We start from the raw sequence: 16,089 nt of genomic DNA, 5'->3' as shown, positions 1-16,089 counted from the left end.
CAAATATTCAACATGTCATAAAAGTTACCTCCCACGCTATCCTTTCCCAGAAAGATATTACAGGATATGCTCCACCAAGATGAGGCAGTAGATCAAGAAAGAAGACAATCTAGGAAATAACAGCTTCAGCACAGGAGAAAAGTAAACAAAATTTCCAGCATGATGGCTAAAGAAGCTTGTAGGAAGATAATGCAGCAGGCCTAGCTAGCAGCCAGTTCAGGTTGAAGCAGAGAGAGGAGGCTTCAGGAAATATATCTCTAAGAGCAAAATGGACTTGATCAATTTTATGGTGTGTTTAGTTAGATTGAGAAGAGTTTTAAAGTTATTTTATTTCTTTTTTCTTTTTTTTTTTTTTTTTTGAGACAGGGTCTCACTCTTATCACCCACGCTGGAGTGCAGTGGCACAATCTCAGCTCACTGCAGCCTCAACCTCCCAGGCTCAAGCGATCCTCCCACCTCAGCCTCCTGAGTAGCTGGGACCACAGGCATGCACCACCATGCCCGGATAATTTTTTGTATTTTTGGTAGAGATAGTGTTTCACCATGTTGCCCAGACTGGTCTGAAACTCCACCCACCTCGGCTTCCCAAAGTGCTGGGATTACGGGAGTGAGCCACCACGCCTGGCCAGTTTTAACATTTTCATCAGAGTTTGGGGAGTATCTAGTGACAAGTACATAGAAAAGCTCAACTGATGGAAAAAATGGCAGTTATCACTTCCAGTGAAACAAAAAAGTACAAGAAAGGAATAATACATTACATGGCTCAGCAGTGAACAGTATTTATGTAGGTATAATGAGGTAAACCGTAAATATTGATTTAATTTAAAATGTGATATTGAATGTATTGAGAAGATGTGGAAGGGAACTCTGTGTGGGAGAGTAGAGTCAAGTTCTCATATTCTTTAAGAAAAAGCCAGTAGATAATGTATGTATGGGAAAGGGGATAAAATGTTTGTGTGAGAGCAAAGTGGTGTAAGAGTGCTAAATTCTCATCTTCCATGGTGGGAGCATAGTAGATGATGTCTCTAACTGGAGGGGAAGGGAGAATAAGAAATCTTAATATAAGCATATTATTCAGAAATATGAGGTAAAGAAGAAACAGCTAAAAGGTGTTCTCAGAGTTTGGGGTAGATAGTAGAGCAGAGAACTGCTTTTTTTTTCATTATAAATCTTATAGTGGTTTACTTGTTAAACCGTACTTATACTTTATTAATAATATGTGTAATGTATGCATTTATTTTTGAGTTCCCTATGTGGAAAATTAAAAGGGTAATATGGTAGAATTTGGAGCTGTTATTAAGCGGTTCTAGCCTTGGCTTTGTCCCTTATCATCCCTGTGACTTTGGACAGGATGCTCTTGTCTTCCTGGGCCTTAGTTTCTTCATTTATAAGAGGAAGAAGGTTGGAAAGATTATCTCCAGGGTCTCTTTAAGCTGTAAAATTCAAAGATTCTATGATTAAAAAAAAAATAGTACTATGCAGCAAATGGAGAGTTAAGACCCAGACAGAGGCTTGAAATTCCCACATTTTTCTTTTTTTTGGTTAGAATCAGACTTGGAGAGAAATTTTCACTGTGGTCTCTGAAAACAGTTCAACACCCATCTTCCATTGTGGAACCTGGGGCAGGCAATTGTCTGTGCACTCACTCGGAGACACATAGCTTAGTGTTATTTCAGTAAGTTTTTTTTTTTTCCCTGATGTTTAATATTTTTCAATATGAATCACAGGTAAAATTTCCATGCCATGTGTAAACGATTTCACTTCTTATTGAAACAATGAATTCAGGAATGTCATGTTGGGATATCAGCCATTTTGCTTTTATCAATGTATGGAAAAATGCATTTATATTAATACAAGAAATGATGTCATTTAATATGGGGTAGATCTTATAATTCAAGGTCAGCAAATCTCAGGAGGTGATTTAGGTCACCAAGCTAGGTTTGAAAAAGGAAAAAACCATTTTCCTTCTGCTTTCTCAAGTGTTGTTACCAGTTTTCGTCTCAGACTTTGGGGTAGATGGTAGAGAGTAGCATGGTTTGTGAAAAAGAGGCCCTGGCTGATAATATCTTTGCCATTGAACCGTGTGGCCCTGGATAATTTACTTCCCCTTTCTGGGGTTCAGTTTTCCCATCTGCAAAAGAAAAGGATTGGCTGAAATAATATTCAAGATACCTTTTAGTTTTAACATTGTATGTTTCTACCTCCTTACTTTATGTGTGTATCCATTCAAACCATTCAGGAGACCCGGTTATGTTTGGAGGTTTTTCTTAAAAAGCCCAGAATCAGTGAGAGTAAACTCTTTCTCTAAGTATCACTCAAGCAGAGAAAAATCAGTTGAATACTAGAATCAAACAAAAGAAAACTGACTGTTTATAGTAGGTGTTTATTTATACCCCGTTGTCTAACTCTGAAGGCCTGCTTTCTGTTCACATGATTTGTGGTTTTATTTTTTAAGAGAGGGATATATTTAAAAGTTTGACTTAGCCACTCTTAAATTTAAGTGCTAAAAGAGTTAAACCTTAAGACTGATGCCCCTTCACATTTGTACACCGACATACATTTTATAAAGTCTATAAACTTTCTTCATGTGTCATATGTCATTTGAAAAACACATTTTTGCAGAGCTGTGTTGTCCACTTACTGTGTGTTTGATGTGTGGATGAGCATGTGTGTGAATATGCATATCCACTTACCTGGGCTCTCCGTTATGGTCAGTTACGGAAGCAAATGGTGATATTCAGAGACACAGTGAAAGGAAATGAAGAACAGACAGATGAAAACCATTAACAAGTTATCCAAAGTACTCCAAAAGACACCTAATTTTAGAAAATTGGCCTCTAGCAGAAATAAATCAAACAAAGGGCAGATCTAGCCCACAAGCCAGCAATTTCCCTATACCACCTCTCCAGCTATGTGCTCTGGTCTGGACAAAGAGGAACATTAGAGACTCAAGAGAAATACAGAGCACAGCCTCTGTCAAAAGTGAGTTGCAATGTATTTGTTTAATAAGCATTGACTAAGTACCAGCACTATGCCAGACACTATTGGAATCAGAGATGAATACAAGATGGTCCTTACCCTTGTTTATACAAAGGGGAGGGCTGAATGGAAGCTGGCAATATCTAAAAAGAAACACTGGTTTTCTGGTATATGTCCCTGGAGTTGGTGCTAGCAAACCCTACCAGGGTCTGGGGGTAGAAGAGAAGGCTAGATACAGGGGTCTTTGAAATATCCTGATTCCACAGTTGGTCACTCTTAGTCTTCTCTAAGTTTAGGGGGCAAGAGAACAGTAAGTAGATGAAGAGGCTACCTTAAATACCATTGTAATTTAAGTGGGTGTGCATATTCATACACGTGCTTATCTATATGTCAAATACCCAGTAAGTGGACAGTACTGTGAGGCTGATAATAGTATCAAACATTTACATTTCCTCTTTTAGAGTTCAAAAAAAAACTTGTTTGGTGGTTCATTTTTCCAAAGCTTATAATCTGCCAAAATATCTTTAATTCTGTTTTTTCACCTTCACAGCTAAGATATCAACATGGACTAGGGACTCCAGACTTGCGGCAAACCCTTCCCAATCTGAAAAACTTCATGGAGCATGGACTAATGGTCAGGTGGTGAGTACCTTTATCTCTGATAACCCGAAACTGTAATGTGGATAATGATCCTGAAAATCTTTTCTGACTTCCACATTGCTCCACACCTGCCTCTGAGTTTTCTTCTGTAATGAGATACCGGAGGAAAATGAAAGGCTCCATCACACTTGGGGAGATCTAAGCTCCCGTCTGGCTAAGGAGGATGTAGCCCCCTTGGAGGGAGGAGGGGCCAAGGGGATATTGCTTGAACTTTGGGAAGGTGGCTGAGCAAGGAGCCCTTGAGGGCATTGCTGAGACAAACTGGAAGACAGCCAGTATGATTCATGGTAAGGGAGACCCAGAGCCCCTTGGACCTTTCCAAAGAACAGGTGAAGGGCCTGATTATGGAATGAGCATCAGGACCATGGCTGTGAGCATTAAAGGAAGAAAGCAGATAAGGAATAGGTCAGGGGGTCAGGACTTAGTTTGAGACCAGTAGGTACATTCTGAAATGTTTCTTGTATGTGGTGTCAGTACCTGTTAAACCGTGAGGGCAAGCTGCTGCTGAAAGTGCTCCGTCAGGATAGACATGGACCTTTTAAAAAGAGAAGGAGAGAGGGGAAGTCTGATACAAAGAAGACATTAGATTCATTCACTTGACTTAAATGGAAAGCTGTTGGCTGTATCCATTTAGTAATTCTTGAAGTTTGAATCCTTGGGTAGTGGGCAGTAACTTACAAAATCACGTGCCTGGAAAGCAGGCCTGTAGAGTTAGACAGCTGGGGGCAGCACTGGCTTCTGATTCCAGGTATTTTTCTCATCATCTGCTGTGTGGATTTGAAATTCTACCTCTCTGAAATTTGATTTGCTCTGCCGATGTGCCTTCAGAAAAGTAAAAAAACTGTGGTTGGTCTTTACTTTGATTTTCAAAACGGCAAGTTCCAGATGTCTGGTCTTAGATAGGACTCCTGTTAAGCACATACACAACTGTTTAAAGAATTCCACTCAAAACATCAAAATAATTGTTAAAGCTTGGTGTTGATATGGACCCGGATGCCTTCAGGAATATGAGAGAGGAATTAAGTTTTAATGTAAAGTAATAATAATAATAAAAGTGAGCTAGCAGGTATTTATTTAGCTTTTCTCTGTGTAAAGCTCTGTGATAGGTGCTTTAGAGAGAAACGAGAAGGCTCAAGCCCTGTCCCCAAGAGATTTGTGGTCCAGTTGGAAACAAGCACAGAATTCATGAAGAGGTTTTCTAACACAATGGTAAATAACCTAAAATAATGAGAAAATTGGCAACCTACAACACTAATTAATCACACTAAATGAATCTTGCTCAGTACAGATAGCAGATTGTCCCTGAACCATTTACTGAAGTGTCTGTCTTTTCTCCACTGATGATAATGGCATCTCTTTTGTAAACCAAGTTCGCTTATCCATAGAGATCCATTTCCAGGCTCCTTATTCTGTTCTGTTGCTTTATTTGGCTAGCCATCGATTAGTATGACATTTTTAATTATTGTAAGATGTAATTTCTAAAAGTGTTGTCGAGATTTGAGGATGAAATAAAAATCAAAATGTCCATTTAACTATTGATAAAGCCACTTGGAAAATGGGCTCTAGATCTGAAATAAAACAGGCTTGCAAAGATATCACTCAAAATTAAACTTATCCTCATAATCACAGTGTAAACTGGAGAGCCACAGGCTTTCCCTACAGAGGCAGGCCCTTTACTACATTGGCAGACAGTGATCAGGTGACTTCTCTGCAGGAGCTCAGATAGGGCTGAGTCAAGAATACCCAGTTGCTATTTTGCCCTCTAAATTCACCAATCAGAAAAGTCCCTCCTCCTCTGAGAGAGTGAGAGGATGGAGAGAACCAAGAGTGTTAACTCCTAAGCCATGTTCCTTCAAAGGAACAGAAAAGGAAAATACCTCCAACTTTCTTGATATCTGTTAGGGAAAAGCTAACCTCCATATCTGTTAGGGAAATATCTGTTAGGAAAGGCTCTTCTTCAAAACTCTTGGCTTTTCTTGACTGAGTCTTTGAGTGATTTCACAGCTTTATGACATTGGGTCTTCCTATGAACATGTTATATCGCTTGCTTTTTTAAAACATACCTCCATGAGATTTATAATTTTCTACATAAAAGTCTATGCATCGTTTATTAGATATACTTAGTCCTATTAGCTTACAGTTTTGGTTGCTGTTGTAAATGTTTTTCTTATAATAGTTAACATTTTCTGGCTGGTGTACAGGAATAGCACTGATTTTTAGTATTTTGAGAGTGTGTTCTGGTTAACATTAGTTACAATAGTTTGTTTCGATTCTCTTGGATTTTTTGTGTATACAATCATATTTTTAGTGAATAATGGTATTGTTTCTAGTTTTATAACTTCATTACTTTTTCTTGTCTTACTATGTTTTATTACAGAACAGGAGCAGTGATAGTGGATATCCTTGTCTTCTGACTTCAAAGGGATAGGTCAGGGGGTCAGGACTTTTTCACCATTAAGTATTATATTTATTGTAGATTTGGGTAGATATCCTGCATTAGCAAAAGGAAGAATTTTTCTATTTTCAGCTTACTAAGAGTTGTTTTTTAATCATGAATGTGTGTATTTTGAATTTTACCATGTTTATTCTGAATCTATTGAGGTAACACTACGTTTTTCTAATGTTAAACCATCTTTGCCTCCTGGTCATGATGTATTATTTTTTCCTACATTGTTGGATTCCTTGGCTAATATTTTAGAATGTCTCCATCTGCAAACTGAAATGAGACTGGCCTACAGTTTTTCTTTCACATAAAATCCATGTCTGATTTTGGTTAGAATTGACCAAACATGATGAGGTTATAAGAGCTTCATAAAATAAATTGAGGATCTTTACCTTCTTTTCTATTCTCCAGAACAGTTTATGTAAGATAGGAGGAAGTATCTCTATCTTAAAGGTATGGTAGAACCTAGAAAAAACTAGTGTTTTTTGTTTGTTGCTGGGAAGAGTGTAGATTTTTAACTACTGATTTAATTTCTGTAATGCTTACAGGTCTGTTTCTGTTCTGTTTTTCCAATTCCTCATTAACTCACTCCAGTCTGATTTTTAGTTCTATGAGTATACTGAAATTCCTTTTATCTAGCTTGGTGCCTACCGAATTCTAAACATAGACCCAAACTCAAAGGTCACTTTTCATCCTTATCCTGTTCAGTGGCACCTGGCCTTGCTGGCCATTCCTGCCTTCCTAAAACACTCTTCCTTATTGTCTTCCACAGAACTGCCCTCTCCTGGCTTTCCTGCTTCTAGCTTCTCCATGGCCCCATCTTAGGCCCTCTTCCGTTTTTCTGTCTCTACTCTCTTCTCTTTTTTTCTCTCCTCCTCCGCCTCCTCTCTACCCTCTTCTTAAGTGTTCTCACCCATTCCCATCGTTTTGAAAGCCATATATGCTTATGACTCCCAAAGTTTTGTTTTCAGTGTAAACCTGTCCTGCACACTCTGGATAGCCAGGGGCCTACTTGACTCTGCCCCTGGGAGTATTACAAGCATCTCAGCCTCAACACAGCTAAAGCCCTCCTTCCACCAGCATAATTCCTGTCAGCTAATGGGACCCTGTCTACCCAGTTGCTCAAACCAGGGCATCATCCTTGATCCCCTTCTTTTCTTCACTCACATCAGAGCTAATCTTATTCATCAGCAAGCCCTGTCATCACTATCTGCAAAATACATATCAATCTGTTCACTTCCCATCTCTGCTATTGCCACTCCAGTCCAAGCCACCACCTTTTCTTACTCAAACAGCTACACCAGTGCAATTTGTCTCCCTGTCTTGTACTGCCTCTGTCCACTCTCCATAGTAGCCAGAATTATCTTTTTAGATGTTGGCTAGATCTTAATCACTCTTCAGCTTCAGTGGCAAGAGTGAAATCCAAGTTTTCTTCCATAGTCTACTTGGCCTCTGCCTCATCTGATACCACCCCCTTTCCACTCTCACATCCTGTCACTGCACTGGCCTCTGTGTAGTCATGTGAATAAGCTCTTTCCTGTCTGAGTGGTTGCACTCACTCTTCCTCTGTGTAGAATGTGCTCTGTCTCTTCCTTCTTTCCTACCACCATCCTCATCTCATCGCCTCATAGAGAGGGAATAGTTTAAGAAAAGCAGGCTTTATGAATACAGCAGCTTTATTGGCAATGAATAGGCACCTTGGCTGGAATGCAAATTCATTTTAAGAATGGGGAGAATCTGGGCCTTGTGGTTCCTTGGCAATCCTTTTTAAGAAAAAGAATACAAAATTACAAATACAAAATTAGAAATGAAAAAGCATTTGGAATGAGAAACAAATCACAACAAATTACTGGAACCTTAGAGATTAGGTCCTTTTCTTCTGAGATGTCTGTAGACAATTTACTCAAATTATTTACATATAAATGCTTCCTCATTGCAACCTGACTGCCCTTCCACTCTTAAAACACTGTAATTTCCAGCAACTCTCGGTTCTAAGGTACGGAGAAATTAATTGACTTTCCAGGCATAATTGACCCATGAACCTGTAGCAATAAAACTAGAATCTAGGTGTCCTGGCACTGATGCAGCAAACCCATTAAGCTCCAAGCTCATACATTTATAAATGTAATGCCCCTCTGTGCCAGCTGTGCCAAGCACATTAACACTGAGTGAACAGGAATGTGCCACTTTATGGTACTGTAATGTAAAATAGGCTATTAAAGTAGATGCAAAGCACTGCAAAATGAATGCTACATATCAGTTCCAAGTAAAGATCACGGCAGGAAGCCAGGCTGGAAGTCACAAAGCTAAACAAAGCCGGAGCAAGCACTTTGAGTCTCAGAGGAAATCTGAGAATTTCCGAGAGCAGCCGTGGAGTGAGGAGTTACCTCTCAAGCCTGTGCTCCTTAGGGCAAAGGGTAAAAAAACTCAGGTTCCTAAGGGAGGCTCTTACATCTTTTGTAAAGCAAAACACTTCCATTTTCTGTGTGGTTGTTACCATTCACAGATTGGTCCCTGGGGAGGCAGATTGCTGTATGTTCTTATGGTGTTGAGGATTTCATACTGGCTGAGGATCAGTGCATTCACTGAATTCCTCCTTATGGTAAGCTTCAAAGTTATGTGACAGCTTGTTTTGTTTTATTTTGTAAAGAAAAGCTGTGATAAAAATCCTTTTAATAAAGTAATTCTTTTTCTTGCACATTACGGAATTCTTAGCTAATATGAGAATGATGGACCTGATTAATCCTAAAATGAACCCCCATTTTTTATGAACACAGTTGCACAGGGCACAGCTCTCAGTGATTTATGCCAGGTCTTTCCAAAAGGAGTGCCCATTTTTTCATCCTAAGATTATAACCTACTTGTAACTGCCAAGCAACACAATTTTGAAAAGCAGAATTTCAGCTTAGAATCTGTGCTCTTGAATACTGTGATTAAAAGTCACCAGAATGTCATTTAAACATCCCAGTTTTCTTTTACTATTGCCTACATAGTGATCTGAGACTCAGATTGACATGCACATGCACCACTGATGTGGGTGCTGAAGAATGTGCATGCAAGCTGCAGCCTAATGGCTGCCTGTAAGACGATAAGTTTAGAACTGAGTTGAAGAGATTATGTGCTGAGGTTGCTGTGAATGGGCTGTGTGATGGGGCCCCACCATCCGGGTCCTCAGGCAGTGCCTCGATTTTATCTCTCCACCACTCTCCCGCCCTTTCTCAACTGACCCCCAGGCATAGCACTCTCATTTGCGACCTCCGTTCTTTACTTAGGCAAGTTCCCACTACCCAGAATAGCCTGCCCCTTCCTCTGCCCTATCCAGATGTTGCTCTCACTTCAAGATCCAGCTCATATCCTACCTCATTCATTCATTCACTCAATACCACAGTGGCGGCTACAGAGATAAGTATGTATTCCCTCAGTAGCTTAGAGTCACTTCTTTGCCGAGTCTTACCCACTAGGCTTTTGAGCAGCTTGGGACTGGGGACCACGTCTTACTCATCTCTGTGGTCCCAGCCTGGCATTTTGGAAGCCAGGGAGGCTAGAGAAGGGAATGAAGAAGCCATCTGAGCTGTTCTACTCATGGAATATGCTCCTTGAGCTTGTGTTCAAGGAGCTTACGGTCTAATTAAGGTGGTGAAATAGGAATAAAACAACATGTACTGAAAAAAGTAAAAAGTATGACATGCTATAAGGGAGAGTTATTTTTAACATTCAGAGGAAACCCTTTAGTTCCTGGTGTGAGGGGTGTAGACAAACCTTCACTAAGGAGATGACATTTCAGTGGAGAGTGGATCTGGAGCAAAAGAAGAATTTGGCCACATGAGGATTGGGGTATAGGACAGAGTAGGTTAAGAAACAGTGGCCCAGTTAGGTAGAAAGACTAGGACTATGAATTTGAATACCAGCACCACCATTTACTCTCTGTGACCTCAAACAGGTTTAAGCTGCCTGCCTCAATCCCTTTACCTATAAAATGAGCGTAATAGTGCCTACCTAATAGTGTGGTCATAAGAATTAAATAGGTAAGTACCTAACATACTGCCTGGCACTTAGTAATACTTAATAAGCAGTAGCTTTTGTAATGAATAAATGAATCGTAGTTACTGTCTATATCTTTTTAGAATCAAATGCATCCTTTGCTATAGGTGTTTTTACTTTGACATCTATAGTCATCTTACAGCTAGGTATAGAATATGGCTCTTGTTCGGCCGGGCACGGTGGCTCACGCCTGTAATCCCAGCACTTTGGGAGGCCAAGGCGGGCGGATCATGAGGTCAGGAGATCAAGACCATCCTGGCTAACACGGTGAAACCCCATCTCTACTAAAAATACAAAAAATTAGCCGGGCGAGGTGGCGGGCGCCTGTAGTCCCAGCTACACGGGAGGCTGAGGCAGGAGAATGGCGTGAACCCCAGGGGGCGGAGCCTGCAGTAAGCCGAGATCGCGCCACTGCACTCCAGCCTGGGTGAAAGAGCGAGACTCCTTCTCAAAAAAAAAAAAAAAAAAAGAATATGGCTCTTGTTCATATTTTGGCTCATGCTCTCTTGTACATTAATGGTACAGAAGATTTACCATCTGTCTACCTCTCACTTTCCCCAAGTCCTTTATAAGACCACTCTGAGGCCTCAGAGATAAGTACCCTAAAATCTGTTTGCGTACAAACTTTTTTTGGTACCTGTCTTCTTAGGTAACTCTCACCCATAGTTAGAAGTTACGAATAATAAAATCTCTTACTTGCAAAACTTTCTATGTTTTTACTTAAGCTTGCAAGAACCTTGTGAGGGTAGCTGGGCAAGAAGAATGACCACTATTTTACAAACCAGAAAACTGAGACTCAGTGTGCCAAGTGCCTTGCCAAGATCACGTGATACTAAGTGATGGAACTGGGACCAGAAACCCAGATTATCTGACTCCTGATCCCATATTCTTTTTACCATATCACAGTGCCCATTATTGGGTAATGGCCATTCTCTTCCTTCTCTGCCCTTCCCCTGCCCTTCTGTCTCTGTGCCACCTCCATTCTAGTGCCTCCTACCTTCCTCAGGGAAACCCACCAGAGTCAAATCCAGAGCGCTGGAAAGATACACTGCAAAATCAGGCAGCAGGCCTGGTGGAAACATTCCTGGTTGTTTATTCTACCTCAGTTACCTCCAAGAGGGAGGAAACTAAAAGTAATAAAACTTTGGGAAGAATTTAAGAACTTTAAGACTGAAATAAACAAAAATGATCACGTTTCAATTTCACTGGTTAAGAAACAGGAACACTGAAGGAAGCACGTGGGTCAGGTGAGTGGCCTAAAGCGTATTTGCCCATAGTATTTGTCCAGGAAGCATTCCATAATTAGTAGAGATGGGGTTTCACCATGTTGGCCAGGCTGGTCTCAAACTCCTGACCTCGTGATCCACCCGCCTCGGCCTCCCAAAGTGCTGGGATTACAGGCATGAGCCACCACGCCCGGCTGAGTATCAGTTCTTTAAATGGAGTTAATACCACCAGTTACTGGGAAACTATTTCCCAAGCATAGTTTTTGTAGGCCAAATGAGATAATGTTCATCAAAGTGGTTTATAAACTAAAATGAACTGTGCAAAGTATTATTAAGTATTGTTTTTGCATTTAACAATTCATTAAGTATCTATTCTGCATATAGCATTGTTCAGGAGACAAAGATTCAAAAGTGTAAGATTTTCCCTGCTGTTGCTTAGTTGACAGTTGTTTAGTTTTTAATCTAAATCATTAGATAAGACAAATATTTTGAAGGACATGACTTACAAGAATATTCCTATACATTTTTCATTCTCGCCGTCATGTGGGACTTACAACGTGAGGCCCATCATTAGTGTGTAGTCTGCTACAATGATGGAGGGCAACGTTGGGCCGACTTATTTTGTTTTAGGGCTAAGCAAGCCATTTTTAAAGAGACAGAATCAATTTCAGTGACCTTAGTAAGGATAGAGCACTGAGAAGTATCCTTGGCTGTTCAACAGCATGCTAGAATATTTCTCCAGAGTACTTTAGTGTTTAACAAACACCAGTGTTTAATGTTGGGAGAAGTAACTAGTGGCTTTATGTGAGGCCATCTCATTTTAGTGGTAAAATCTCCAGATAGTCCTTCTGCTGACCTATTTCTAATATAGTCTTCCATTCCTTTTGGAAAATAGAATCAAGCTATAGCTTTAAATAAAAGTATTAGAAGAAGAAAATACCTAAGAACTTTGACACATTTTAGGAAAATGTTTTTTCAGTAAACTGAGAATAATGAAAATTTAGAATAAATGAGCCAATCTACTTTCCTTAAAATCGAGTAATGATATGGTAGTTCTGCTTTTACACCAAACCACTCACTCTTGAAAATGAGGCAGTATCCAGTATTGAAATCTTTACAAAGCCTCGCTTTTTAGAAACAGATCTACTCTCTTCCTTTCCATCCATCATCCTTATGCTGAATTCAGAACTGAAATCTGGCAGATGACCCTCTAGGGAAGTAAAAAACATGTTGTCTAGCTCACGTTGGTTTTTAAATTTAGATCAAATAACATTGTCTTTGACGTCTCAAGAGTCCTAGTTAAGGTAGCTGTATCAGACAGGCTTGCCTTTGAGGGCATTTCTTGCAGGCCGGCACCCCTAATATGAAAAGTTAAGCCTAGTCAAAAATAAGTGAAAAAGAAAGTTTTATTGGAGTTATTTTCTCTAAGATAGCTGTTTCAGAAGAACCTTGACGAGTCATCTCCTTGCCTCTAGACAGGAACACACAAGGCATATGGGTATCTGTAGTATTTTAAAAGACCTTAGGGGACCAGGCTTCTTCCATAACTCATTCCGGAGTTTAAACACCCTCACTTCAGGAAATTCTTCCCTATATTTAACCTACAGGCCCCCTCCTGCGGTTAACACCCATTTCCACTTTTTTCTGCCTCTAGTCAGGGTGGAGAACAGCTGGCCAACATCCTTTGTGTACTAACCCTCCACTGGCGACAGAAAGGCACTCGGGTATCCCGGCACCGCCTCTCGCCGACTCCAGCAACCAAGTCTGTGAACCAAATTGAGATCTATTTTCCCATTGTTTTTACTTGGGTCTTCTTTATGTCTGTTTACTCCTTTTGATTATAAAATAGTATGTGTTCAATAAATAAAATTTAGAAGTTGTAAAAATATACAGAAGGGAAACAATAGCCCCCATAATTCAGGCACAAAAAATCACTGTTATATTAGTCAGTTTTCCTTGTATTTCTTTTCTAATTCAGATCTTACCATCTGTACCAACACTTGTCAATAGAAATATCATATGAGCCATACATATAAATTTAAGTATTCTGGCAGTCACATTTTTAAAAAGCTAAAAATAAACAGGTAAGCTAATTTTAATATATTTTATTTAATTCAAATAAAATCCAAGTTACATATCCAGAATATCTTGTAGACATGTAATCAACATTTTAAAGATTATTAATAAATCTTTTACATTCTCTTTTTTCATACTAAGCCTTCTAAATCCAGTTTACACTTATAGCACATCTCAAGTCAGACTAACCACATTTCAGGTTCCAGCAACCAGTTCCTAGTGGTCATGGTGGACAGCACAGTCCTTACAGCTTTTTTGTATAACATAATGTCTTAAGTATTTTATCAATGCCCTTTAAAACTTTTTAGCATCATTTTTAATGGCTACATAGTATTTCATCTTTAAGATTTACTATAACAATATATTGAGGCAGTTCTGTTTTTCTCAACACATTGCCAAAAAAATCACCTAAATGTTTCCTTTTGCATACAACTAATTAAATTCATTTATACATAAAACAAGTATATTCACTGAGTATCTGTGTGCTCTGTACTAAGTTATATTGGAAAGCAGAAGAGTGGGTTTCCAGAAATAAAGACTAGATCCCTGCCATATGCTGTTTACAAGACTTGGCTCCACAGTTGGACTGCACACAAATACCGTATTTTATTCTGCCTTAAATGCCTGTCCCTTCATTTCTTGCTATACCATGCCCCCAACACACACATACACTGCCTGGTTAGCTTCCACTTATCCTTCAAGGTGCCAATCAAATACAACCTCCTCTGATGAGTCTTCCCACTGATTACTGATTCCCTTCTTCACTGTAATATACAAAATGTGTATTGTATTCAAAACACCATGGTGTTCTGGTTATTGGTTTACTCTCTGTCTTCTCTACTAGAGTGGGAACTCCTTAATGATAGGAATCTTATTTTATACATCTCTTTATTTCCAGAGACTCAAAAACTGTCAGGCAATGAAATGTGGATTTCAGTAATGTCTGAAATATGTGTTGAAAATGCAAGTGATCACATTAAGCATCAGTTGGATGGTAAAATAAGTACTACCATCATAGTTCAAAGAGATCACTTAGATTGGCATGATTAAAGAAGACAGAATGAAGGAGTTAAAGAAATGAGTTAAAGAATGAATGAGGGCCGGGCACAGTGGCTCATGCCTGTAATCCCAGCACTTTGGGGGGCCGAGGCGGGTGGATCACCTGAGGTCAGGAGTTCGAGACCAGCTGACCAACATGGTGAAAACCCGTCTCTATTAATACAAAAAATTAGCCGGGCGTGGTGGCACTCACCTGTAATCCAAGCTACTTGAATCACTTGAACCCAGGAGGTGGAGGTTGCAGTGAGCCGAGACTGTGCCATTGCACTCCAGCCTGGGCAACAAGAGCAAAACTCCGTCTCCAAAAAAAAAAAAAAAAAAAAAAGAAAAGAAAGAATGAATGAATGAGGCCTGGCGTGGTGGCTCACACCTGTAATCCCAGCACTTTGGGAGGCCAAGGTGGGCGGATCATTTGAGGTCAGGAGTTCAAGACCAGCCTGACCAACATGGTGAAACCCCATCTGTACTAAAAATACAAAAATTAGCCGGACATGGTAGTGTATGCTTGTAATCCCAGCTACCTGGGAGGCTGAGGCACAAGAATCACTTGAACATGGGAGGCAGAGGTTGCAGTGAGCCAAGATTGCACTATTGCACTCAAGCCTGGGCAAAAAGAGCGAGACTCCATCTCAAAAAAAAAAAAAAAAAAAAAAAAAGAGTTAGGACTTGAATTGGGTTTTAGAAGATGGGCATACTTAAATGAATTGAAGTGGGAATTAGTACAAAAGCCACTGAGATAGGCACACTAAAAAAGCAGTGTTTTTCAGTTGGCATTCATTAGCACTGGGGTCCCCAACCCTCGGCCATGTACCGGTAGCAGTCCATGTCCTGTTAGGAACCAGGCCTCACAGCAGGAGGTGAGTAGAGGGCAAGCGAGTGTTACCCCTGAGCTCCGCCTCCTGTCAGATCAGCAGCAACATTAGATTCTCATAGAAGCGCAAACCCTACTGTGAAATGCTCATGCGGGGATCTAGGTTGTGTGCTCCTTGTGAGAAGCTAATGCCTGATGATCTGAGATGGAATAGTTTCATCCTGAAACCAGCCCCCTGCCCGTAGCCCATGGAAAAATTGTCTTCCATGAAACCAGTCCCTGGTGCCAAAAAGGTTGGGGGCCACTGCTTTAGCATATGTTGATAAGTGTTGGTAAATAAGTATCCTTCTGGATCGAATGCACTGTACTAAGTTTCAAGAAGGCTTAGCGATATGGTCTTTACCCATCAAAAGCTGTTAAGTGTCGGCAGCATTAGAAATGAGCACTGGCTGCTTCAGTATGACCTTGGGTGCCAGGCATGGGAAGTGTTTTTTGTTTGTTTGTTTGTTTTGAGACAGTGTCTCACTCTGTTGCTCAGGCTGGAGTGCAGTGGCGCCATCATAGCTCACTGCAACCTCGAACTCCTGGGCTCAAATGATTCTCCCCACCTCTCCCTCCCAAAGTACTGGGACTGCAGGCATGAGCCACCCCGCCCAGCTGTGACCTTTGGGTTAAGCTCGATTTAGATATAATTCCCTGTGTGTTGTTTTGTTCTGTTTTGTTTTGTTTTAGCCTCTGGATCCATCTGAGGAAATTCCCCGTGTTTTAATTTTAAAGAGTTTAAATATCATTTT

General features: G+C 40.2%; 1 protein-coding gene across 1 annotated transcript in view; it reads left to right on the top strand.

Moving 5' to 3' along the window:
• The window catches only part of UVRAG (UV radiation resistance associated), a 333,633-nt gene that overhangs the window by 303,833 nt on the left and 13,711 nt on the right, over positions 1 to 16,089 (top strand). Inside the window, exon 14 of the mRNA XM_030828684.1 lies at positions 3,530 to 3,621. Coding sequence (XP_030684544.1) covers positions 3,530 to 3,621 — 92 coding nt within the window. The remainder of the gene's footprint in view (positions 1 to 3,529; positions 3,622 to 16,089) is intronic.

The sequence above is a fragment of the Nomascus leucogenys genome, chromosome 15 (genome assembly GCF_006542625.1).
Source record: "Nomascus leucogenys isolate Asia chromosome 15, Asia_NLE_v1, whole genome shotgun sequence".
NCBI classification, from domain to species: domain Eukaryota; kingdom Metazoa; phylum Chordata; class Mammalia; order Primates; family Hylobatidae; genus Nomascus; species Nomascus leucogenys.
This window is presented reverse-complemented; position numbering and strand designations above follow the sequence as displayed.